Consider the following 24,841-nt stretch of genomic DNA (forward strand, 5'->3'; position numbering starts at 1 on the left):
GGCCACAGCTGCGGTAGCGGCAGCGGCTGCAGCATCAGTCAGTGCGGCGTACCGCTCCTCGAACGTCTCCATCAATGTGGTCTTAATAGACCCAAACATCTCCGGGATCTCGGCCCGGATCGCTGCAGCTACCTCCTCCTGGATCATCTGACGAATATCCTCGTCACTCACGGTGCTCGAACTCGCCCCATGACGTGTGATAACCATGATGTCTCTGAAATACAACATAAAATTATCAGAGACTCCATCAAGTACTATTGTACTCGATAACGCAACCCTACTCAGTCTCCGATATCCAGGGATTCTTACTTGGGTCTTCCACCGACCCGGTGCCTTCGGTAGTACGGGCCCAATACTACCGACCACACCGTATCAGTATTCGTCCCAAATCTTCCTCCCCAAACCCCGAATAATGAGTACTCTACTTCTAGTATGCACTATCTACTTGCACGCTACCGAATATCTCATATAAGTAATCTCCCTAGACTAAGGCATCACAAAACAGGCCATTCTAGTCCTATCATGTATACCTAGTCTTCTAGCATGCATAACAATTCATAATTCAGTGCATAACATAACATTGTAAGGTATTCTAGGGATCTTTACCGTTCGGGCGCTGGCTGATCGTACACACTGCTCCGTTCTTGTTTACCACTTTACCATTTATAAAAATTTTATGTCTTTATTATTTTTAAAAGATTTTTCCTCAAATCCTCGGTTTGAGTTCAGTTACACCCGAAGGTACACCCGAATCCCTCAAACCAAGGCTCTGATACCATTTGTAACATCTCCCTCTGGCACGTATCACAATATTGTCCGCTTTGGGCCACTCGGCACGAGGACTTCCCAGGGGGTCACCCATCCTGGTACTACTCCCGCCCGAGCACGCTTAACTGCAGAGTTCTTATGGGATCTGCTGCCCTCACGGCTATAAAACGCGTTGTGACAAGGAAGGTATCCACACCCCTTTATAAGGAAATGTTTCGTTCTCCTTCCAAGCCGATGTGGGATCAGATCTAACCCACTTAGTTGTAACAGCCCGGAATTTCAGTTATTGCTTTAAAACTATTTTTGAGGGCATTTTAGGAAGGGACTCGGCGAGTTGGAGCCAGACTCGCCGAGTAGGACCGCAGACTTGGTCGCGGGTTCGCGACTGGACTCGACGAGTCCAGATATGGACTCGGCGAGTCGACGCTGTTCAGCAGAAACCCTAGCCGTTTGGTTTTGGATCGTATATAACGCCTCTTAGGCCGTCATTGTCCGTCTTTTGGCCGATTGAGAAGAACCCTAATCGTTGTGGACGTCTAGAGCAGGAGAGAAAGCTATTGGAACTTGGAGGAACTTGTTAGGCAAGAAGAAGAAGAGTTTGGCCAAAGGAATATCAAGGAGGATCGAGTCCTGAGGTTTGGGGACACAGAGAGTGCGTTTTCAGGTAATACTCGGACCATTTCTGTTATTTTGATGTGTATACGAATCTAGGGTTTATGAAACCCATTTAGTGATTAGATGGGTTATTATGTTGTTACCCAGACGTTTATACCCCAGTAATAAGATGTTTAGAAGTCCAGAAAGTCCCATGATTGTATATCTCGGGACCATACGTATTTCAGGAAGCAGTTGCTCGTCTGCATGGCATGGACTCGCCGAGTCCAATGATCAGACTCGACGAGTAGCTTGAAGATTTACTGGGACTCGCCGAGTTGTTCTTCAGACTCGGCGAGTGGAGTCGGGATGGCCCCGCGATTCTTCCACGTGGATCTCGTCGAGTCAAGGGGGATACTCGACGAGTAGAAAGGGAACAACAGGGAAAGTTGGGGAGGACGTCTAGACTCGTCGAGTCGCCTTTGCACTCGACGAGTCCGGTCAAGTTGACCGTTGACCAGAGTTGACCTGCATGTAATTTCTTAGGGTCAGTTGTCTTGGATGATAAGAGTATTAATATGGGTATATGGTATTATAGGGAGTCTGCAGATCGGCGGATCGAGTGCGAGTGGTTTCAAGAGTTGATAGTTTTCATTACCACGAGGTGAGTCTTCTCACTATACTACACCCGGAAGGGTTTGACTGTGAGACCGGAAGGTCGAATATGATATGTGTTATTTATGCTATAAATAGAAAGGTAGTTGCTATGCATGATATGTATGTTTATACGGGCCGGAAGACGATATGTTATGTGACAGAAAGGTCAGGTATGATGTATGATATATGTGCTATGTGTGCTAGATTAAATGTACTATGTGTCGTAAACGTTATGGGCCGGAAGGCAATATGTTATGGGCCGGAAGGCAATATGTTACGGGCCGGAAGGCAATATGTTATGGGCCGGAAGGCAATATGTTACAGGGCCGGAAGGCAATATGTTATGGGCCGGAAGGCGATTATGTTACGGGCCGGAAGGCAATGTATTATGGACCGGAAGGTCAGGGCCTGGAAAGGCGTATATGTGTAAGTCGTATACTGGGGAACTCACTAAGCATTTATGCTTACAAGTTGTTATGTATGTGTTTCAGGTACTAGCGAGGACCGTGGGAAGGCGCCGACATGATGCATACACACTGCTGCTATTTGAGATCTTGGGGATTTTATATATGTATTTGATATGAAACATGGACTAAATGCTATTGGTTGAGTAAAATCACTTTATTTTAAATGAAAATTTTGTTTGAAAATTTGCGTTGTTACAATTCACACGCTTCTTAGCATTGCCATCTCTAGAATGTGGCCCATCCATCAACTAGATGTCAAAAATGCATTTTTTCACGGTGATCTCTCCGAGGAGGTCTACATGAAACAATCCCCCAGTTATGTTCACCCTTCTTTTCCTAATCATGTATGTCGTCTTCGCAAAGCTCTATATGGGCTCAAACAAGCACCACATGCCTGAACAGTTTCCTGTTTTCATCACCTCCATTGGATTTTGCAGCAGCCGCTCCGACTATTCCTTATTCACTTATAAACAGGGCACAAATCAGATCTATCTTATTCTTTATGTTGATGACATCATTCTTACTGCATTCTCCCCTTCTCTTATCACTCGAGTTATTGATCATCTTCTAAATTTTCCATGACTGATCTTGGTTCTCTCTTTTTCTTCCTTGGCATTGCCGCTTCTCGCACTTCCGAGGGAATGTTCGTTTCTTAAAGTACTTTCGCTAAGGAAATTCTATCTCGTGCCGACATGTCTTCTTGCAATCCATGTCGCACCCCAACCGACACTAATCCCATACTTTCCCCTGAAGGTGATTCTGTTTCCGGTCCTACTCTTTATAGGAGCCTTGTTGGTGCCTTACAGTATCTGACTTCCACGCGTCTAGATATTGCTTATGTTGTTCAGTAATTTTGTTTATTCATGCATGGTCCTTGTGAACCTCATCTTCTTTCCCTCTAACGCATTCTACATTATCTTCAAGGCACTCTTTCATATGATCTTTTTTATGCATCCAACTTCATTCAATAGTTTGGTGTCTTATACTGATGCTGACTAGGTTGGCTGTCCTCAAACTCGTCTATCTACTTCTAGATTATGCGTTTACTTAGGTGACAATCTTATATGTTGGTCTTCTAAACGTCAGCATATTGTCTTCCGCTTAAGTGTAGAGGCTGAGTATCAGGCGGTAGCTAATGTCGTTCTTGAAGCTGCATGGCTGCGAAATCATCTTCTTGAGTTGTGTTGCCCATTAACTAAGGCTATGATTGTGTTTTGTGACAATGTCAGTGCCATATACCTAGCTTCTAACCCAGTTCAGCACAAACGTACCAAACATGTAGAAATTGATTTGCTTTTTGTTAGGGAACATGTTACGGTTAGCCATGTGCGTGTCTTGCATGTGCCATCAGCACATCAGTTTGAAGATATATTTACAAAAGGACTCCCTGCACAACTATTCCTCGACTTTCGAAACATTATGAACATTTTTGAACCCCGAACTAAAACTGTGGGTGTGTGTTAAGCTATTGTTTATTGTTCTTTATATACTTTTGTATAGTATATGGGTCCCAATGTAAACTATTGTATTATATATTCATATTCTGGAATATAATGAAAACTCTACAAGGGATTTTACCAAATTTAACACTAAGAACCCTAACTTCGAGATTCTCCAACAAACTCATTTCATAAATCGTTTTTGAAGCTTCTCAACACACTTGACTTTTAGATTTAGATTCAAGATTTCCACATTTGTAGTTTCATTCCTTAACTTCTTTGATTTCCCTAATAATCTGCTTCTTCCCCAACTTCTTTTACAAATTTGGTGTTGATTTTGGTTTCAGATTTTAGGTTGATTTAGTTTCAGATTTCAAAAAATTGGTGTTGATTTCATTTGGGTCTAAGTAGATTATGGTTTTAGTATCACGTTTCAAATTATGGTTCTAGTATTTGGGGGTTGCAAGAGTTGTCGGTGGTGGCTGTAGGAGGTTCCGGTGGTGGTTTCAAGAGGTACCAGTTTGATTTTGCAATTGTGTACTGCTCGATTTCTTCAAGAACCACTTGAAGTGTTGGATTTTGATTTTATATTTCAGGTTTTGGTTGCATGTTTCAGGATTGTTTGACTTTGATTTACGATTTCTGCAAGGATTGGTTGTTTTTTATTTTTGCAAGAACCTCTTAGAGTTGTCTAATTTTGATTTTCAATTGTGTAAAAGAAGCTATTGATTTTAGTTTGGATTTGGATACAAGTTTCAAGACACAAGAAATGGAGTAAACAAAAGGTGGGCGGTGGTGGAAGAGGAAGGAGAGGGGGATGGCGATAAGTAAAATAAAAATTAAATGAAAAGGGTAAAACAGTCATTTGATGTTAATCAGAGACGTACGATTGAGAAAAAAATATTTGATGTTAATCAGAGACGTACGATTGAGAAAAAAATATTATACGGATGGTGAGTTCATTTTTTAAAATAATGACTAAATGCGTAATTTAACACTTGAATGAGGGATGAATCTTGTAATTTACTCAGGATTGTAAAAATTGTCGGACATTTTTACACTTCTAGATATTTGTTTGTTTGGAAGGAAACTTATAAAGAGTTTCCGCCTCTTCATGCTCTCCTTTTGTATCTTTTTTTTTTGTTTTGACTTTTGAGCTCACACATAATTAGAAAACATGATTGACAATAAAATGGGCTCATGAAGCTTTTGAAAAAGTAAAAATAAGAAATGTATGATGCCATTATATTTAGGAACAAAGGGGCCATGCATATTAATATCAACAGAAACAACAAAGAAATCATGTATCCAAAACATGCCAAGTAATTTGTCCATGAAAATAACTTGGATGACACTTTTGGTTTTCTGGACAATACAGAGTACACACATACTTAATTTAAAGACATCATATTTTAGAACATCTTAAATCATACTCCTCACATTTTATATTATTGAAACTATACATTCGGAATTCGTAGAATACATTGACGACCTATGCATGATTGAATCTTTTTACAATGTTGGTGGAGCTTTACAGCAGAATACAGCATATGTCGATTCGTGGTCCCTAGGTGCACCTTCTATTGCTCAAGTCTCTTGTACATTTGTTATAAAAACAATTTCATGGTCCCTACCAGATATGTCGATTCGTTATAACCTGTTACACATTTCAATATCTTATATTACATGCTTAAAAATGAATATTTGGGTTCAATGGAATTTTGTTCATTCTTTGCATGGTTCTTACCTTAGTTTCATGGCTTCTGCTGTTATGTCATCCTTCTGTGTTCCATTTAAGTTGTTATCAATGCTTAAGGAAAAGGAGGTGTTGTAGTGTTTGTTTACTTCATTCGTACTCCACAATCCATAAATCTGGATTGATGAACTTATACTTAGGCTTGCTTATTGGACCTGATATTTTCAGTGGTAAATAAGAATTTAATTATCTTGTTTTCGATCTATTCCAGTACCTTCTTTTGCAATTCTGCTTTCTCTTGATTCTCGAGGTTTACTTTGTTGTGTAGTTCTTTATTTTCTTGAACCATAAGATTCTCCTGCAATAGTAGTATTGGTGAAAGACTGTAATTTCATGCACAAATCATAATCTAAAGGAACTTCTTGTTTTACTTTTGTACCTTTCGGTGTAATTCTTTGATTTCTTCTGTGAAAATTTGTTCCTGCAGTAAAATTTAGGCATGCTTAGCATTATTGATGACTTAATAGTTGATATAGTGAACTTTTTGAATGAGAGAACTACCTTTTTCATACGAACACTTTTTAAACTTGTTTCCAATTGGTTTTCCAGATTTTGTAGTTCTTTGACACTCAAGCCAGAAATCCTTTCTCCAGAAAGCTGCCTGTTAAGGTAAATATTATTTCACTGGCGAAAGAACATATCCTCCATTCGAATTTTACTAAAAATATAAATAATAGAAACCACTCCTATGATATAAAAGTAAAACAATCTTATGACTCTTCTTTATCGAGTCCTCATGTGTATCTTGTAATTGAGTGAGCAAGTAATACCTGTTGCTATGCTGCAAGCATTGTAATTGTTGTCTCAACCGAGCTGCTTCCCCTTGCCAAAACTAGTGATGGAAAAAATATGTTTGAAGTATTCTTTATAATGCATGCATAGTTGTTGACATGCTGGATTAAAGCTTCTAGAACGGAACTTTCGATTAAACCCATGTATTGAGAAAAAGTAAATGAAATAAAAGCTTGTAAAACTATTACCCAGTTCAAAACTTGACTTATATACCACCCATACTTTCATGATACAATATCATGTGAATTGTAGTGCTTTTGGTAAGTAGCTTAGTTCAATATGCGAAAGGAGTAAGAATATTGGGAGAAATTTGAGGCATTTGATTTAGTTGTAAGTACAATGCCTTAAAAGAGAAGTGTTTACATTTATGGTTTCGACTGGGTAAATAGTACTACCAATTACCTTGAATGTTCATATGTTAATATATGTTATGTAAAGGGAATTGATAATTCCACTTCAAATTTTTATCTATCCAAATAATAAAAATACATATTCCCTTTTATGCCCTTTTAGAAACAATAACCAACGCCCTTTACTTTGACTTTGCCACTATTTTTAATCTTGATTTTTATACATTTTATTTGAAACCTATAATTTCCAACGTGATCTTAGTTGGTTTTACTTAAACTTATATATATATATATATATATATATATATATATATATATATATATATATATATATATATATATATATATATATATATATATATATATATATAAAAGATATACATATATATATATATATAATTTTAATAACATATAATAAAATAATAATTAAACTAAAACAAAAAATAATGAAACTAAAAAAAATAAAACAAATTAAGATCACGATGGGACGAAATCATTTCCAAATAAAATGTATGAAATTCAGAATTAGAAACAGTAGCAAAATTAAAATGAAGTTCAACGAGCGTTATGTTTTCAAAGGGGCATAAAAGGAAAAATATATTTTTAAATTATAAGGGGAATTATCAGCTCCTTTATGTAAATGGTGAAAAATGAGTTAAACACGGTTGAGTAATTGCGTAATGGTTTATATAGAAAGTTATAGAGTTATAGGAAGTAATATTGTTGATGTTTCTTAAGTAATTAATGTTATTTCTAATAAGAAATTTTTTTAGGTCTACCCAGATTGAGATTTGGTTGTTACACCTAGATCACTCAGACTATTAAAATAGCCATTTTGTGTTGCTGCAAGTTCTATCTATATTTTAACTCCCATGTCTATCGTCATGTATGTGCTCAGTTTTGACCTAGTTAAGTGAAAGGATATTCCATAGGAAGTCCAATATTTACACATAGAAACATTGTGTCAAAATTGTAAGACTTTCTTTATAAACTTAACATTGGAACTTAGAAACTTTGTATCAATAGGGGAGAGTGCCTTTACTATGATGGCATACATGATGTGAGACTAATAATCTAGGATTGGAAGTACTTGTTTATGGTGTAGTTTCTGATATGGCCAAGTTATCACAGCTTTAGTCTTTCCTTTCTTCTAGCTGCTCACTTTGTGAAAGTTGTAGAACAAAATTATAACAAGAATTGCGTGTTCATGGTGATTTCAAGGTGGCAGTTGCACAAAGTTTGAAATTCGGTTCGACTCTCAGAGGTTAAATGCTTTTAGTCAGAAAGTAGATGCATTAGGCATAAGGAGGAAAAATAGGGTAGGAGGTTTTGAAGGTAGATACGTAGTATATAATGCATTATTCTTGGTGATGACACAACTTGGAAGCCTAGTGTATTTTACGCTAAAAAAATACGCACTGAACAAAGCTTTATCAGGTATTTGACTGGCGATTACCAACTAATTAAGTGTTATTCTTGTTTCACCTAGGCACCTTTTAAGTTTCTTTGAAGAGGTTTTACCACTCAAGTTTTTTTGTTACACACCAATGAATTCTGAACACCGAGTTTACATACTATCGGTTCCTCCTGTTAAACCTAATTAAAGATGTTTTGCATTTTCTTTTTTATGACATGAAAATTCCACATAATCCTAAACAAAACCAACCTAGCAGTTTATGCTAACAAGTCATCCCTTCTGTTAAAGAACAAAAATTAAACTTGGTTATTGTTTAATGAAACTATTTTAAATATTTTGCCACGTACGTTGTTGCCATGTCATTTCCAAGTCATTAGTCGAATAAGTAAACAAGTTAGAATTTACATAATTTCACATATAAGGAACAGAAATGAAATATGAGGGGTGAAACATTTTCAAAGAAAGTTTGAGATACCTAGGTGGAAGGAATCTGAATTTTTGTTACTATTTCATGACTACATATCTTTAAGAATCTTAAAATGTTTAAGGACTAGTGTTTAATGCTCATGGACTATCTTGTTTAATGGGATATGAGAAGAGAAATTTGTCATTTTTAATACATACATAGCTAGTTATGCACATTCTTTAATACATACATAGCTAGTTATGCACACTCGTATTTTTGAAAGGTTTGAAGAATTAATTCTTGACAGGTGAAAATTGAAAGTGTCGATGAAAGTTGTCGGGGTTAACTAGCTTCTATTTTGGTTATGAGTGATTAATCATTTTATGAACTGGATGTCAAGAATGTCACTAACAAGTAGTATTTTGAGTGGGAGGTTTGACTAAAATACTATGCTTAGTAGTTATGGCTTAAAGTTTTGGTTATAGAAAGTAAATTGAAAGAGAGAAAAACAAATTAAGCTATTTTTTCTATATCAATGCAGTTGTAACAATTAAGGGAATTTGAAGAATGGTACCTCAACTTCCATAGTGGGATTCAATATATGATGATGTTCATCCTTTGCTTTGTTGTATCGTTCAGTTATCTTTGTCATGCTGATAACCAAAATCAAACATCAGTATCTTATCAATTTTTTTGAAATCATGTCAGAATTAATCTTACAAAACAATGCTTGTAACATAATGGGAATTCAATGGAATATATTTAAATTTGTCTGATCAAGCGATAACCACCTTCCTCAACCGGTTCATATTTCACTGAACTGATCAAGGTGACCGTAAAAGTTGTCTATGCAACATCCTTCAATGAAGGTGAATCAATTCCTTCTTGATTTTGATGGTGAATAATAGTACCTTTCCCTTTTTTGAAAGCATGTTAGAATCTTACAAAATAGGTCCCGATCATAGTACGTTTCCTTTTTTGGATGGAAGTTAAAAAAACATAACTGATTTTGAGAGAGAATTCTTGCTCTTTTATTCATTGCTTATGTTCCAATAATTAAAGTTAGATATTGGCATATAAGCTTTAACATAAGAAACCAAGGGGCTGGACTTTGGTTTAAAAATTATTTTAGAAGAGTTGCATCTTTCAAAGAATAAGAATCTCAATAAATTGTGTTGGTAATGTGTTTGGTTGGTAGGAGATAAAATGTAATTCAATGATAGAAATTGAATAGATTATAATTTTCTTATGATGAATTTTTATTTTTATTTTTATGTATTTAATATACATATAATTGTGTATTTTGGTATTTTTAATAAAAAATGGAATAGGAATTGAATTCATACACTTTCCCTATGAATGGTAAAATCCATCAAACATGGAATTTGGAGAAATATATTGGAAATGAATCCGTCTATTTGGCATTTGGAAACTGAATATGCCAAGGAATAGAACTTTGAATAGCAATTACTTCAGATTTCATTTGGATCCATTAACCGAACATGCACTGAGTTGTAACATTATGAACAACTAGAAATACCACACATCATAAAAGAAAGTAAAAAGCTTTGACTACTAAGTTAAAACCTTGGAATTTATATAATTATATTAGGAGTTGTTTGATACCTTTTTGGTCTATCTATATCCCTATCATTTGGATCCTTATACTCAAGATCCAAATAAGGGAAGTGACGATTTGGTTTAGTCTTTTTGGGGTTTCACGATCTGAAACTCCTTATATTCAAGACCATATCTTTTGGTTTTGTTCTTGTTTGGCAGTGTAGGAGTAATTGAGGTCCGCTTTGCAGTAGATTCTTCACTGTATATGAAATAATTCTCTTATGTTCCTAGTTGTTGTATTTCATACTCAAGCTAACTTAGTGGGTGTGAACGAGTCATCATGGTGGTGCTTCTAGTTGTTACATGATTATGATGTAAGTGTCATGTGAGCCTTTTTTTATTATTTTTTTTTATCTCAGCCTAATAATTCCTCTTTGTTACTTGGTTGATGGCTTCATTCAATGTTTTGGGTTTGCATATATAATCATGTTTCTTTAACAATCACGGGTTTCAATTTACTCCTATGCAAGTTCCAACAAGGGCTTGCATACATCCGTTAACTCAATTTACAAGCAAACTCCTTTTGGTAAACTCACTACAACTTTAGATAGAGCTTCATCAAAATCTTCACAATTTATATGTTCTAAACAAGCATATAACTTCTCTTCAAAGATCTCTGGTTCATTGGTGGCATTCTACTATGTTATTCATAGGATTATCTACGAAGTATTCATGACACCCTAACATTGAGATCTTTTGGAAGAGAATATACATAGGCCGCCATCACCTCCTCTTAGCGTGAACAAATTAGTCGTCTATATATGGTTGTTTCTATTGTCTTCTTTTGTTGAAAACAAATCTTTTTGAAGACTTTTGATGGTTTATTTCAAATGGCACAACTTATCTCTTATGTGTAAATCAAGTTGATGCATTCCCTCTTCAACTTGACTTTTGTTATTTTAGTAAATCTAAATATCTATATGTTAACTTGAAAAACTAACTTTGTACCCAAACAAACTTGAGAAACAAACTATTTCACATGTAAGATGATAAATTGTGAAAAATGAGTGAGTAGCATTACCTAAGGTTCTAAAAAGATCGTCATGGCTTCGCCATGACACGTCATAGCTCCAAGGCTTGTACATGACACAAATCTTTAACAAAATGTCACCTTAAGTCATATATGTATATAAAAATGGATAATAGTAGAGTGTGTGTGTGTATATATATATATATATATATATATATAATTGCCGCCTTAAGTCATGTCTTACAAGCGACATGGTTCATCACAACTTGTAAAAGCTTGAGGCTTGATATTGCCGCCAAGTCAAACTTAAAGTTATTTAGACCTTGGGATTACCAAACATAAAAAAAATTAACGAAAAAACATTAAAATCATTAAATTGGGGTATTTCTTATTGTTAGTGTATGTATATAACCATAAAATATCAACGTCCTTTTGTAGATGTCCACTTGATCTTATTATGATCACACAATAACGATCATAGTTATGGTGTAATCATTTTTTAATGAAAATGACATCCTATAAATGACATCCTATAATGAGTTACGAGGAACATACAACTAAAGACTAAAGGATGGGAAACATTAGGAGTAGGAAATCCCAAACCTAGCCCTTGGTGACTCAGTCTATGCATTTCCTAAGGGAAATAATGCATAGTTCACGCATTGGCTAGGAACAACCCATCATGGGTTAACGTTAAATATCACATGTTTAAGGGATGTGATTCTCTTTTTCCTTAATAGTCGTCTTAGAAAAACCTCCAAGGTATAAAGGGATCCATAGGGTTTTGAAGTCATTCTTCCAAGGTGCTAAAGTTTTTCCATTGAAGATGTTCGATTTTAAGTTTTTAATACCATGGTACCCAAATCGCACTTTCATGTTTCTACCTAGAGGAGCAAGTATGGTCCTAGACTTCCTTGCAATTAAGAACTCCAAAATTATGAGATAACCTCAATATAAATGTTATTAGTACCTTTTTCTTATGTGATAATATATGCTACATTTTAGATTGGATGCTCTATTAACGAGCAACAGTTAGTATAATAAACGATTTAAACTGGATGCTACATTTTAGATTGGACACACACACACGCACACTCTCTCTCTCACTCACTCTCTCTTTATGTGTGTTTGTGTTCCCTGTGGTCTTTCTAAATTATGAAAACCACCTCTTGTTACCATCGACAATTATCTCCTGTTACGGTTGGCACCTCTTGCAACCACCATTGGTCACCACCAAATCTGATATTAAAACTAGAATCTGAATCTCAAACCCAAATCTGGTACTAGAACCAGAATCTAAAACCTATAATTAAAACCAAATCTTAATCTAAAACCTTTGATTATAATTCATTTTTTAGATGAATCTCTTAAACCCAAAATCAGTCATTAAATCCCACCGGTGATGTAAAATCTAGAGTGGCTGAGATTTAGATCAAAACCCTATATTCGTTGTCTACTTTTTCAGCTCTAGCAACCACTACTTGTCACCATCCAAGAAGACATAAAAGTTGTCGAATTATAAATCCTCAAATGGAATGTAGATCTGATATCTAGATATAAAAGGGTTGGTGATGGCAATCACATATTTGAACATAGTTGTTTTCAAAAATATAGATCTCTATCTCTATCTCTTTTTCCCTCTTTCTTGTTATTACACCAACACGTACACACACAAACACACACACACACACGCACACACACAAACAAACACACACACACACACATATATATATATATATATATATATATATATATATATTCTCTACTCTGGTGAGTTTATTATCTTTGGCGATGACGATTAGTGGTTTAACTATGTTGATCCGACAATAATTGTGATGTTGATAGTTTTTGGGAGCTGGTCCTAAAGATAAATGGGATGAAGATAGATTAGGTTAGATTTTTAGGGTAGGTGGGTGGGGCAGGGGTAGGGTGGAATCCAGTTTGTTTTAAATACAAAATACGTTATTATTAAAAATAAAAATAAAAGACTAAGGGTAATATAGTAATTCTATGCAGAGTAAAAAGATAAAACACGTAAATTTAAAATAACGAGGGATGAAACATACAAGTTGGAAATAAACGAGGGATGATCCCTAGCAAGCGTTCAAGGCATGTGAAGCACTTAAATGGCAGCCAATAATGGCTAACAAAGATAAGGACTAACCGTGCAAGGAAATGACAACCTAGGGACGATCTTAATTAATTTTTGAAAATAGGGACTGAACGTATCTTTTGGCACCTGCACAAGGGACGATTTGTGTAATTTACTCTAATTTTTATTACTTATAATTTTTAGAAAATGAAATGTGTCTTTTATTACTGTCATCTCTCTTCTAGTCCTCATTCTCAACCTTTAGAAACCACATCTTGCAACCACCAAACCTAAATAAAAAGACACCTAAAATTGGTTCCTAAAATCAAAATCAAACCTGAGAATGGTTCTTTGAAATCCTAATTGAAATTAAAATCATACGGATGGTGATGGTTGTTCTAGATCCTGCTCGTTATAATCCAGCGTCTGTCTTCTCCGACAAGAAAATTTCAGTTTCAGTTTATAAAAAAAAAGCCCAAAACTTAAGGTAGATATAAACCAGCCCAAAAAAATGAAATTGAGCATCAAAACTTTAGATTCAAAGAATCAAATAAGAGAGGAAAAAAGGGTTCCTGCATAGGTAGATGTGGTGAAATGGAATCCCAACTTAATTCAATATTCACCGGTGAGCTGATTTTTGAAATCCAAACTTTCAAAACCTGTTTTTTTTAAACACATGGTCCAAACCCTAGTTTCTGAAATTTACAGGTGATCGGCTAAGTCGAATAGGGAAGGGAAGTAAAGTAGGAAAATAAAAGAGGTATGACAGCTACTTTGGTGATGTGGCGGTTTCTTTAGATTTACATATAGATCTATGGGTGATGGTTTGAGTTTTAGATTTACATGGGTGGTCTGACAGTTCCTACAATGATAAGGGTTCAATAGGTTTCATCGATGATACTGATCCGAGTACGGTGGTGCTCTTTAGGGTTTACAAAATGGGGTTAAGGAAGAGGCTGAAACAAATGTGATATGTACATGAGTTTAAGTTTTAAGGTGATGGTAGGATGAATGTGGGTGGGTATCAGTAGGATTAATTTTTTAAGTTAATAAATAAATAAGGACAAACAAGCCTTTTTATAGCTATATAACGAAATCAGAGACACAACATGTAATTTATAACAATAGAAAGTATGGTCCGAGTTACTTTTTTTAAAATAGGGACTAAACACCAATTTTACTACCTACATCATGGATGATTGATTAGTGAAATTTACTCAAGTATATAAAATTTTCTAATTTTAAGGAATATCACGTTTGGAAACTTGGATCATTAAAGCGGTAAAAATAAAAAAGAAACATATTGTTCAAGACAGTAACTAAAGTGGCAACCATTTTAGTAAGTTTTTTTACTAGTATTCTATTTCTACTTAAGATGTAAGCAGTTGGTTACGAGCTTAATACCCACTGATGGAATTTGTGAAGTTGTTGAAGTCGATGAGTTTCAAGACAGTAACATCATGAACGATTGATTAGTAAAATTACTCTAGTAGCCTATACTTTTGTGACTAAATGGATCTAGTCAAGCTATGAACATACATAAAATATTAAATTAGTTCAATTTGTTACTTACCATGCCATTGAATAAGTATCAATTTGTAAGTTCAAGTGTTGAACAGGATAAAATTGATTAATATTTCATATTCCTCATGCATGTTGGATTTATAATTTATGATGCATAAAGTACTAGTATGAATGCAACAAACAAATAACAAGAAAATTTAGATGATCGTCACCTGATAACTATGATACAATTCAAAGAACATAATAAGAGTTAAATACATGTCATGGTATAAAGTGTTAATAAGGACCGACATGTAATGAATGGGTTACACAAATGCAATCTACCAAACTATCAAAAAATAATTTCTTGTTAGATATTATGTCCTTGGTCGATCAAGGGTGTTAGAGATTTTATGCTAGTGATGTATGAAGTCTGTAAAGTCACTACAATGCTATATCTTGCTCAAGTGGGATACTTTTAGTATGTGTACACAATGATAGCATAAGGATGTCACTACTATACATCAACTTGATCCTAATACGTACACACCATTGAGAGTGTATGGTAAGATGATCTTTTTTAAAGAACAACATATTATAAAAAACTTATGACGCACATAAATACTAGAGTACGAGACAACCTACGAGTGGGAATGACTGGTGATAGAAAAACAATGAGGTTCTATTTTCTAAAACCAATTGGTGATAGAAATGATTACCTATTGCCTTAGGTGATAGAATTTAGTTTCTCTTTTTATCGATGTAGGATTGGGTTTGCACCCCAACAATCCTTTCCTCCCCTCCCCTCCCCCCCCCCCCCCAACCAAGTTCTTTCTTTGGTCTCCCCTCAATGACTATTCATCAGATCCAATCCTTTTTTATGCCGCTAATACTCTCGGTACACGTTGATTATCTTACTTGGGCCACCAGGAAGACTTTCGAGACAAAGCTTTAGGATCAACTCTGTTGGACCGAGAATTATTAAGGATAACACCACATGCACTGACCACATCATCTAGGTTATGATCATAGCTCTAATATCATTTGTAAGGATTGTTAGTAGCCTAAACATGCTCAACATAGAAGAATAACAAGGTTTTATTTTCTAAAACCAATTCGTTATATAAGGGATTACCTATTGCCTTATATGCTAGAATCTAGTTTCTCTTTTGGGATATATACAGTAAAGTCCTAATATTTTCATCGATTTGACAAGAAAGTCCTAAACTTTATTTTTTTGACAGTAAAGTCCAAATTACCGGCAGTTTTTGACACTTTTACCCTTTTTTCCCGGTTAGCCGGTAATTAGGATTTTTTTGCCAAAAAAAATAAAGTTTAGGATTTTCTTGTCAAATCGTCAATTAGGACTTTACTGTCAAAAAAAATAAAGTTTAGGACTTTTTTGTCAAATCGTTGAAAATATTGGGACTTTAGTGTATATATAATTTTTTTGGTTAGAAATTTAATGGTATGATACTCTTTAAGCATAAGAGTTATTGAAACCTTCTCTAATCAGCTAGATCCTATTGAAATCATTTACGTTTGCTTCTTGTTAAATCGTTTTTTTAATCTCAACGAACCGACATTGAAAAAAATTGAGATAATCAAGAAAGAAAGAAAGAACCAGGGTTGTGTTGCTTTTTGTAGTCTCAAAAATGGAGAAATTAGAAACCTAAAAAAACAAAATTGCCCTAGCTTTATACAAACACAAACAACACATGCCTAGTCAAAAGGGTGTGAATGTGGAGAAGGGAAAGAAAACAATTTCGTTTTTTTTTCGGTTTCTTATTTCTCCATTTTTGAGACTGCAAAAAGCCAACACAACCTTGGTTCTTTCTTTCTGTCTTGATTATCTCAATTTTTTTCAATGTCGGTTTGTTGAGATTAAAAAAATAATTTAACAAGAAGCAAACGTAAAGGATTTCAATAGGATCTAGCTGATTAGAGAATGTTTCAATAACTCTTATGCTTAAAGAGTATCATACCATTAAATTTCTAACAAAAAAAATTATGTATTCACTAAAGTCCCAATATTTTGAACGATTTGACAAAAAAGTCCTAAAGTTTATTTTTTTGACAGTAAAGTCCTAATTGACGATTTGACAAGAAAGTCCTAAACTTTATTTTGTTGACAAAAAAGTCCTAATTACCGGCTAACCGGGGAAAAATGGTAAAAGTGTCAAAAACTGCCGGTAATTTGGACTTTACTGTCAAAAAAATAAAGTTTAGGACTTTCTTGTCAAATCGATGAAAATATTGGGACTTTACTGTATATATCCCTTCTCTTTTTACCGATATGGGATTGGGTTTGCATCCTAACAAAATATTGTGTAGTCCATGGATGGTTGATGCAAACCGATCTTGGGTGAGCCCATTTAAGGGATGTAACCCTTTCTTTAATAGTTATTTTGGAAGAATACCAAGGTTTAAAGGGTTTATAGTTTTCTAAAGACTTTATTTTAACATGAAAAAGTTGTTCCATTTAATATCTTTGATCTTGAGTTTAAAGTGACTATAATAACACCCATATGACACTAATGTGTTAGTATTTGATAAAGGGGATCAAATAACAATTTATCCATTCTTGGAATATAAGCCTACAAAATCTAAACAAAACCTTGTTGTAAACTATTATTTAGTACCTCATTTTATTATTGATTCCAAACACTTATATTGTCCATTGGACAATCCCATGAAAGGAAAAAGTTTTTGTTGTAAATTTTTATTCCTCATCATGATGTTAGTGTAATTACTAATATGACATCTAACATTTTTGTTCGGTCTTCAAAATAGGGGTGTTAACTTATTTTCATCAAATGATTTAGGGTGTGTTTGTCAAAAATAGTAGGTAGCGGGTAGATGGTAGCTTCTAGTTGGTAGCATTTTGTTAAATGCTACACGAAGTAGCATTTGGATTTGGAGTGTTTTGTTTAAACTAAACGCTGGAAGCTTGTAGTGTCAAACGAGACTTTATGTTCAAAATTGAGCGTTTTGTTAAATGCTAGAAACTGGAAGCTCTCAAACACTCCTAAGTGATCTGTGTCGAACACGTTGTTAGAGTAGAAAATATCCGATCTAGTTTTCTCATGGGTGTTATTCCTAACTAATCAAATCTACTTCATTGTTTATTTCACTATGTTCAACTAAAGCTAAACTGATTGAATTGACTCAGCTTTTTCCATTTAAATTTTATCATGGATTATCCATTATTTATTTAATTTCAATCCAATATCCTATCATTTTCCATTATATATATATATATATATATATATATATATATATATATATATATATATATATATATATGAGTGTGTGTATGTGTTTACGTGTGTATGTGTATACAAACCAATATTGAAAATAAGTATTAGGAGGGCAATAGGGAGTACGATATTTGGATTTCCTTCTACTAGTCCTTGATCCCATAATTATACAAGGGTGACCTTTGGATATTGTGGTGACACTTTGGTGTGTATGTATTAATAAATTGAGTAAATTACACGAATGGTCCCTGTGGTTTAGGGTAATTTTCACATTTGGTCCCTAACTTAATTTTTTAACTCGGAAGGTCCCTACTGTTTGTTTTTGTTACGTACTTAGTCCTTACTATTTGTTTTTGTTAAATGTTTGGTTTCTGTGTTACCTAAAAAGTAACTTATTTAAATAGAGAAAAATAGTGGGGTAGGTAAGGTAAGGTGAGTGGGTGGGATTGGGAGTGTGTTTATTTAAATAAATTAAAAATCAAGAGTAAAAGTCTTTTTAGGTAAGACAGAGACCAAGTGCATAACAAAAACAAACAGTAGGGGCCTTCCTAGTTAAAAAAAGAAGTTAGTGATCAAACGCGTAAATTACCCTAAACATAAGGACCATTCGTGCAATTTACTCTATTAAATTTATATTATTGGAATATTGGATAATAATTGGATTTGACCGATTTGGTTTGTCAAAGACAATTCAAACTTGAAAGGACGTGGGGTTTGGGAGTAGGCCTGTCAAAAAAACCCGAAATCCGTTCTACCCACCCGACCCGTTCCGAATTCGGGTAGAATGGATCGGGTAACGGGTAACGGGTATGAACATTCGGGTAATAGGTTAACCCGATAATAATATAGGTCGGGTTTTAAGTATGAATATTTATTTTCATGTATACCCGAATACTCGAATTCGTTTTTTAAATAATAGCAAATATACAATGCAGTCACGTACGCACACTTTAAATAAAACAAAACCCTTCATTTCCTTCTTATGAACGATGACTTGACAGTCGACGCAAACTTGCAAAGGGAATACAACGTTGAAGCTGAAGTCTTGAACCGTCGTCACAATTCTCAGTTTCTCACTATCGCACAGAATGAAATTAAAAAAGTACATAACATATTATAATGATTTGTATTGTTATTATATATGTACTTGTTAATTGTATGGAGTATTTTCCTACCCAATTCTTTATTAAACCAACCAACATGTAAATAAAAAAAAAAAAAATTATCAATAAGTGTCATTTAGGAAATTTTCGGGTATACCCGATAATTACCTGACCCAACCTCAAACCCGAATACCCGAAACCCGAATTACAATATAGGTCGGGTATCGGGTATCGGGTATTATTTTCTTAAGGAAATACCCGTTCTACCCGACCCGTTGTAACTAAAACCCGAAAATTTTACGCGTTCGACACCCTTATTTAGGAGTATGTGCATATGTATTACCTTGCTTTGAAATTTTTGATATATTATTGATGTCTTTGAGGCTGTTTAACAATGATTTTTTTTTTTTAAATATGTTTTCACCAATATTAAATTTGGACAAATATTTTGATTTTTTGAAAACCTTTTGGAAGTTTGACTTCGAGTTTGGATTGTTAAGTTGTCCCTTAACCTTCTGAATTAATGACAGGAATGCTGACTAAGATTTCCAAACTTAACCTATGTGTTTCTAAACATATGAAGGTTAAAAAAATTTAGTTAAATATTAAATTAATTTTTTTTTTTTTAACTTTTGGATATTTTAGAAGTTGTAGTTAATATTTAATATGTATGTAATTTTTTAAATGTTAAGAAAGTTTCTATTTGGGACCTTTATTCTGCAAATTGTTTTCTAAAAATGATGCCCATACAAAAGGGTGTCTTAGTTATATTCATGAGAAATTCCATACTAATCGAGATAGTTCTTGATTACTTATATCTAGAGTTGCACATAAACAATCTTGATTGTGCACTCTATAATAGAGTAATACATAATAATTCCAGTTGTAGATGCAGGCCGGAGTTATCTAAAATGGGAAGCTCTTTGTTGAACTTATCATAATACACAATATTGTAACTCTCAGTCATATATTATAACAATATTGTTACCTTGATAAACTAATGGCAAAAGGAATGACTCATGATAATCAACACTTTTTCACTTCTTGATTCTTGATGTCGTCAAAACAAGTGAAGTTAGCATTCTTAAAGTAAATACAAAAGCCAATATGTTTTTGGTAACCATACCTTGTATGAAGTGTATGTAGTTTTCAATGCTAGTAGCTTATTCTGATGTGTAAATAATTTCAGTATTTGGATATTAGAATAGTAAGCAGTTTCGGGGTGTGTTTGGCAAAAGTAGTTATTAGCTAGAAACGTGTAGCGGGTAGCTGGTAGCGTGTAGCTGGTGGCTGGTAGTGGGAAGCTGTAGCTTTTATTTGTTATATGAATGTTTGGCAAAAGTAGCTGGAAGCTTTTGAAATATATAAAATTACATAAAAGGACAATTGATTAAAAATAAAGGTGTGTTTGGCAAAAATAGCTATTAGCTGGAAACGAGTAGCGAGTAGCTGGTAGCGTGTAGCTGGTAGCTGGTAGTGGGAAGCTGTAGCTTTTATTTGTTATATGAATATTTGGCAAAAGTAGCTGGAAGCTTTTGAAATATATAAAATTACATAAAAGGATAATTGATTAAAAATAATATATATATATATATATATATATATATATATATATATATATATATATATATATATATTTAAGGGTAATTATGGAAATTGATTTCAAAAGCTCCGGAGCGTTTTGTTAAAAGCTACATGAAGTAGCTTTTAGAATCGGAGCGTTTTGTTAAAAACTAAAAGCTAAACGCTCGTACTGCCGAACGAATTTTTTTGCTTAAACTAAAGAGTTTTTTCAAAAACTAAAAGCTAAAAGCTCCCAAACGCTTTCAAAAGCTCCGTGCCAAACACGTCCTTGGTTTAAATTATTATATGATTAATTTAAGCAAACATTACTATGTTATATATTAGCATCTTTAATTCACGAATAACAAGTGGTTATGCTAAATTCAGATACTAAATCATTTTTTTTGGCAATAAATATGAATGGTTAACATTCATGCGGATAGATATGTGTCTTGATGAGAGCCAAATTCGCATGAATTCACCCAACCTCTAGATATCACTTCATAAATTAGTGTTTTTTGGTGAATCAAGAAAACGATTGTATCTATATATCCTTTGATATGATATATATTTTGGTTTCTGAGTAAGTGGGTCATTATATATTGAAGTTGTTAAATATTCCTCTAAATAAGACATTATAAATGATACTATCAGCTTGTTGTGAAACTTGATGATGAACGTCTTTAAGCAAGTGGTGATTGGAATTTCTACTTGTGGGAGTGTGATATTGTTGCTCCTTATTGAATTAAACACACATGACTATATAAGATTGTCGCTACATCCATACAACATTAAAATAATGGTAAACTAAGTTTGAATATCTTATTCGATTTCATAGATCGAGAAAGCTATATTAAACTTATATGAGAAAGACTTGATACATTTATCATGTTCAATGATATCAAAACAAAGAGAAACTAAGAAGGGAACTCATTTAACATTACAAGTTGATATATGTGATTTGTAGATACAAACACTCATGCATGATTAAGGAGAGTAATGTGTTGTTTTATAATTAGCATTGTCTGTATAGTTGATTGCTTATGTATTTTGCATAAGTTGGAATCTATTAGATCCCATATGCAATTAACAAAGAATTCATAGCATTGTTAATTATACATAAACATATGGATCATATATGAAGAACATTTAAACACATGAAATAAATAGTATATTTATAAGTGATATTTTATAAACAAGGAAAAATAAATAAAATGGTGTATTATTTAAAGCCGTGACTGATTAATTAAAATGTTATAGTTTTACAAACTTAATGGCTTTAAAGGCTTTTGAAAACGCTCACTCATTAATGTTGGTGTTTAACGAAGGTGGTTAAGGCTTTTAAGATAACACTATTAAAAATCCTAAACTTGCCTCATCCTTTTTACCTGGCTATATATGGCGGTGCCCCCTTCCCCTCCTCTTGGTGTGATCATCGTCCAAATAAGGAACAAACAAATTAAGAACAAGGAAGAAAGGTGTCTTGCTTTGTTGGTTGGAGTAGCTATTCGGGATAAAGTATCTATCATATAAATGTATAGCCTTAATTTTACTATTTTGTGTCCTAGCTATTTCATTGCTTTCTTGTAATGTGTTGTAGTTTACTTCTCACTAGGCGGTTTTTTTTTTAATAATGTTACCGCCATTATAAAAAATAAGATTTTAACTACTACGATATGTAGCTTTTTGTGAAATTTGCCAAAGGTCAGATCATTAGCTAGCATTACATAGGATGGATTCTTCCGTGTGAGATAGCTAGTCGATCTTGACATGCACAACTTGCACTCTTTAGCTTGAATCTAAATACGGAGAGGATCATTTAGCATTAGTTACTTTTACATAGCTGTATCGGAAAAAAAAACGAATAACCATCCAAATCAAAAGGAGCTTGATTTATTAGGTTCAACCGTTCAAGTTGGGTAATTTCATTTTCAATCAATAGACTAGTTCAGTTTTAGATAATATTTTTTCACTATTTATAGCAAATTGAGTAAGCCATTTGATTAATTTTAAGCTCCTTTATTTCTATAGCTTAATATTTATATTTCTCAACCTTAACGTACTGCCCGAAGATAGTGATGCTTAAACTACATACATGTGGTGGGGTTTGACACACATAATCATGAATATATGTGCGAAATGTACTTTGCAAATTGTCTTTGTTAAGAAAAATATGCTTTAAAATACTACACTGATGTTTCAGTTGATGTGTAATTAAGTGTGCATCCATTTTATCTAAGTGTAGAATTAAAATTAAATTCGATTTATCCGGGATAAACCAAAGTGAATATCTCAAAACCAAATAACCTTAAACATGTTAAATCAAAAATTATGTGGTTCGTTTGGGGTTAATTTAACTATATCTTGAAAACAATTTAACCAAACTGAATAAATTAAAGAGAAACCTACGAAACCGACCATAAGTGCCTCTATGCATTTAATGAATATTCTTACCCTCACCAATATGTATTTCCTTAATAACCTCTATTCTATTCTCTCGCAACACCAGAAAGAATGATATATATTGGGTTAATTTCGTACATCATAGATTATGTTCTAACAACATAAAGGCCAGGATATATATTTCTTGCAAACCATCCACAAACATCATTCGTGCTATTCTACATCTCCATATGAAAATAACTTCTACGTCTGATCGATTGATTGTTTACTTGTAGGAAATCACCAAGAACGCTAACCTAAATCATATATCTTGAAGACACACACTATTTTTTTACTTATTTTTGTAGATTAATCAATGCATATACTGGCTAATTGGTTTAACAGTTTTACTTAAAGAACATGAGAGAAAGCATATATAAATTAAGGTTAAGGGTGAAAGTTAGCAAAACCTTGAGCTAGAATATTCATGGAGTCTCCCAGTGTTAGAGAAGATAACGAGTCCAACTTCAGCATCACAAAGAATCGCCAACTCCTTTGCCTTCTTCAACAATCCACGGCTCCTTTTCGAGAAAGTCACTTGCCTGCTAGCCGAATTATCGATCCTCCGGATTTGAATCTTTCCTCTCCCCATACTTAATTATTAGGGTTTTGTTGACTCACTTTCGGCCTTAATCTGAAATGATACATATTATGCTAAAAAGTCAGCGATCGTATATGAACACAAAGAAAGATGAATAATCGATCATGATACAGCAACAGATAGTGCATACAGATTGGTATACTACGAGGGTTTTCCAGAATTAGAAACCTTTTCGAGGGAATCGATCAAAGGTTATAAGTTGTTTAAATTGTAGAAATTTTATAGACGTTAATAGAAAAAGGACAAGAAATGAAGAAAGTAAGATTACAGTTTATAGATGGAAAGCTTACTAATTTGAGGCTAGTACGATGAAAACTCAAAGAAGAAAGAGTCAAGTGCTCTAGATGCCTTCTTGAAGCAGTAACCTTTTCAGTAGTTATGGAAAAATGTACCCTTTCCCAGAAAAACTAAAATAGAAAGAATAAGTTTTGGGACATTATTCGTATAATATATCTTTACTCATAATTGACCACCTTCGTATATACTTGAAGGGTTCTTTTTTTTTTTTTTTTTTTCATCATTAGGTTTATAATATAGGGATTTTCTAATATGTGCCTAAGGGGCATATATAATAAGAATTAAATATTACAAATATCACTATAATTAAATGTTAAATTTATTTATTATAGAGATTATTAATGTATTTCACATTTAATTATGTCAATATTTCTTATAATAAATGAATTTCACATTTAACTATGATAATATTTTTAATATTTAATGATTTTTATATGCTCATTATATATTCGGGTAATGAAAACAAAATTTCAACTTTTGTTTATGATATGAAGATAAAGGAATCTTTGTTACAATCCTTTCCGCTCCTCATTTCCTTAATAATATGAGCTTCTTTCATCATAAAAAATATGTTTAGTTTATATTAAAAAAAAAAGTAGATTCTTTTATTGATTATTATATATGTATTATGTTTATATAATAATATTAGAAAAGTGGTTTTCAGGGTTGGTGAAAACCAAAACCCTTCTCTACACAAGAAAACAATGAGCGCACAAGGCGGTTTTCCTGTACTTGTTCCGAGTA

The 24,841-nt window shown here is 33.6% G+C and overlaps 1 protein-coding gene and 1 pseudogene across 1 annotated transcript; both read right to left on the minus strand.

Annotated features, from left to right (window-relative positions):
- Positions 1 to 825: 825 nt before the first annotated feature.
- On the minus strand, positions 826 to 943 carry LOC145065048 (5S ribosomal RNA; annotated as a pseudogene).
- A 4,268-nt stretch (positions 944 to 5,211) lies between these two features.
- On the minus strand, positions 5,212 to 24,199 carry LOC145061865 (MADS-box transcription factor 23-like). The gene is made up of 9 exons (XM_079009444.1): positions 24,091 to 24,199; positions 23,610 to 23,833; positions 9,221 to 9,299; positions 6,452 to 6,513; positions 6,183 to 6,282; positions 6,061 to 6,102; positions 5,896 to 5,979; positions 5,673 to 5,797; positions 5,212 to 5,582 (listed from the first exon to the last, which is right to left on the minus strand). Exons 2-9 carry the CDS (start codon positions 23,789 to 23,791, stop codon positions 5,576 to 5,578), a joined length of 681 nt encoding a protein of 226 aa, XP_078865570.1. The 5' UTR covers positions 23,792 to 23,833; positions 24,091 to 24,199; the 3' UTR covers positions 5,212 to 5,575.
- Between the last annotated feature and the right edge of the window lie 642 nt (positions 24,200 to 24,841).

This window comes from Lactuca serriola, chromosome 7 (genome assembly GCF_051521515.1).
Source record: "Lactuca serriola cultivar US96UC23 chromosome 7, Lser_US96UC23_V15, whole genome shotgun sequence".
NCBI lineage: Eukaryota > Viridiplantae > Streptophyta > Magnoliopsida > Asterales > Asteraceae > Lactuca > Lactuca serriola.

Excerpts from the sequence above, each read along its gene's own strand:
- LOC145061865 (XM_079009444.1), bottom strand. The coding sequence starts at position 23,791 with ATGGGGAGAGGAAAGATTCAAATCCGGAGGATCGATAATTCGGCTAGC. Across the intron at positions 6,514-9,220 it reads ATCCCACTATGGAAGTTGAG|TTTTGGCAAGGGGAAGCAGC; the intron begins GTACCATTCTTC and ends TTCCATCACTAG. Across the intron at positions 5,798-5,895 it reads AAGCAGAATTGCAAAAGAAG|ATTTATGGATTGTGGAGTAC; the intron begins GTACTGGAATAG and ends TCATCAATCCAG.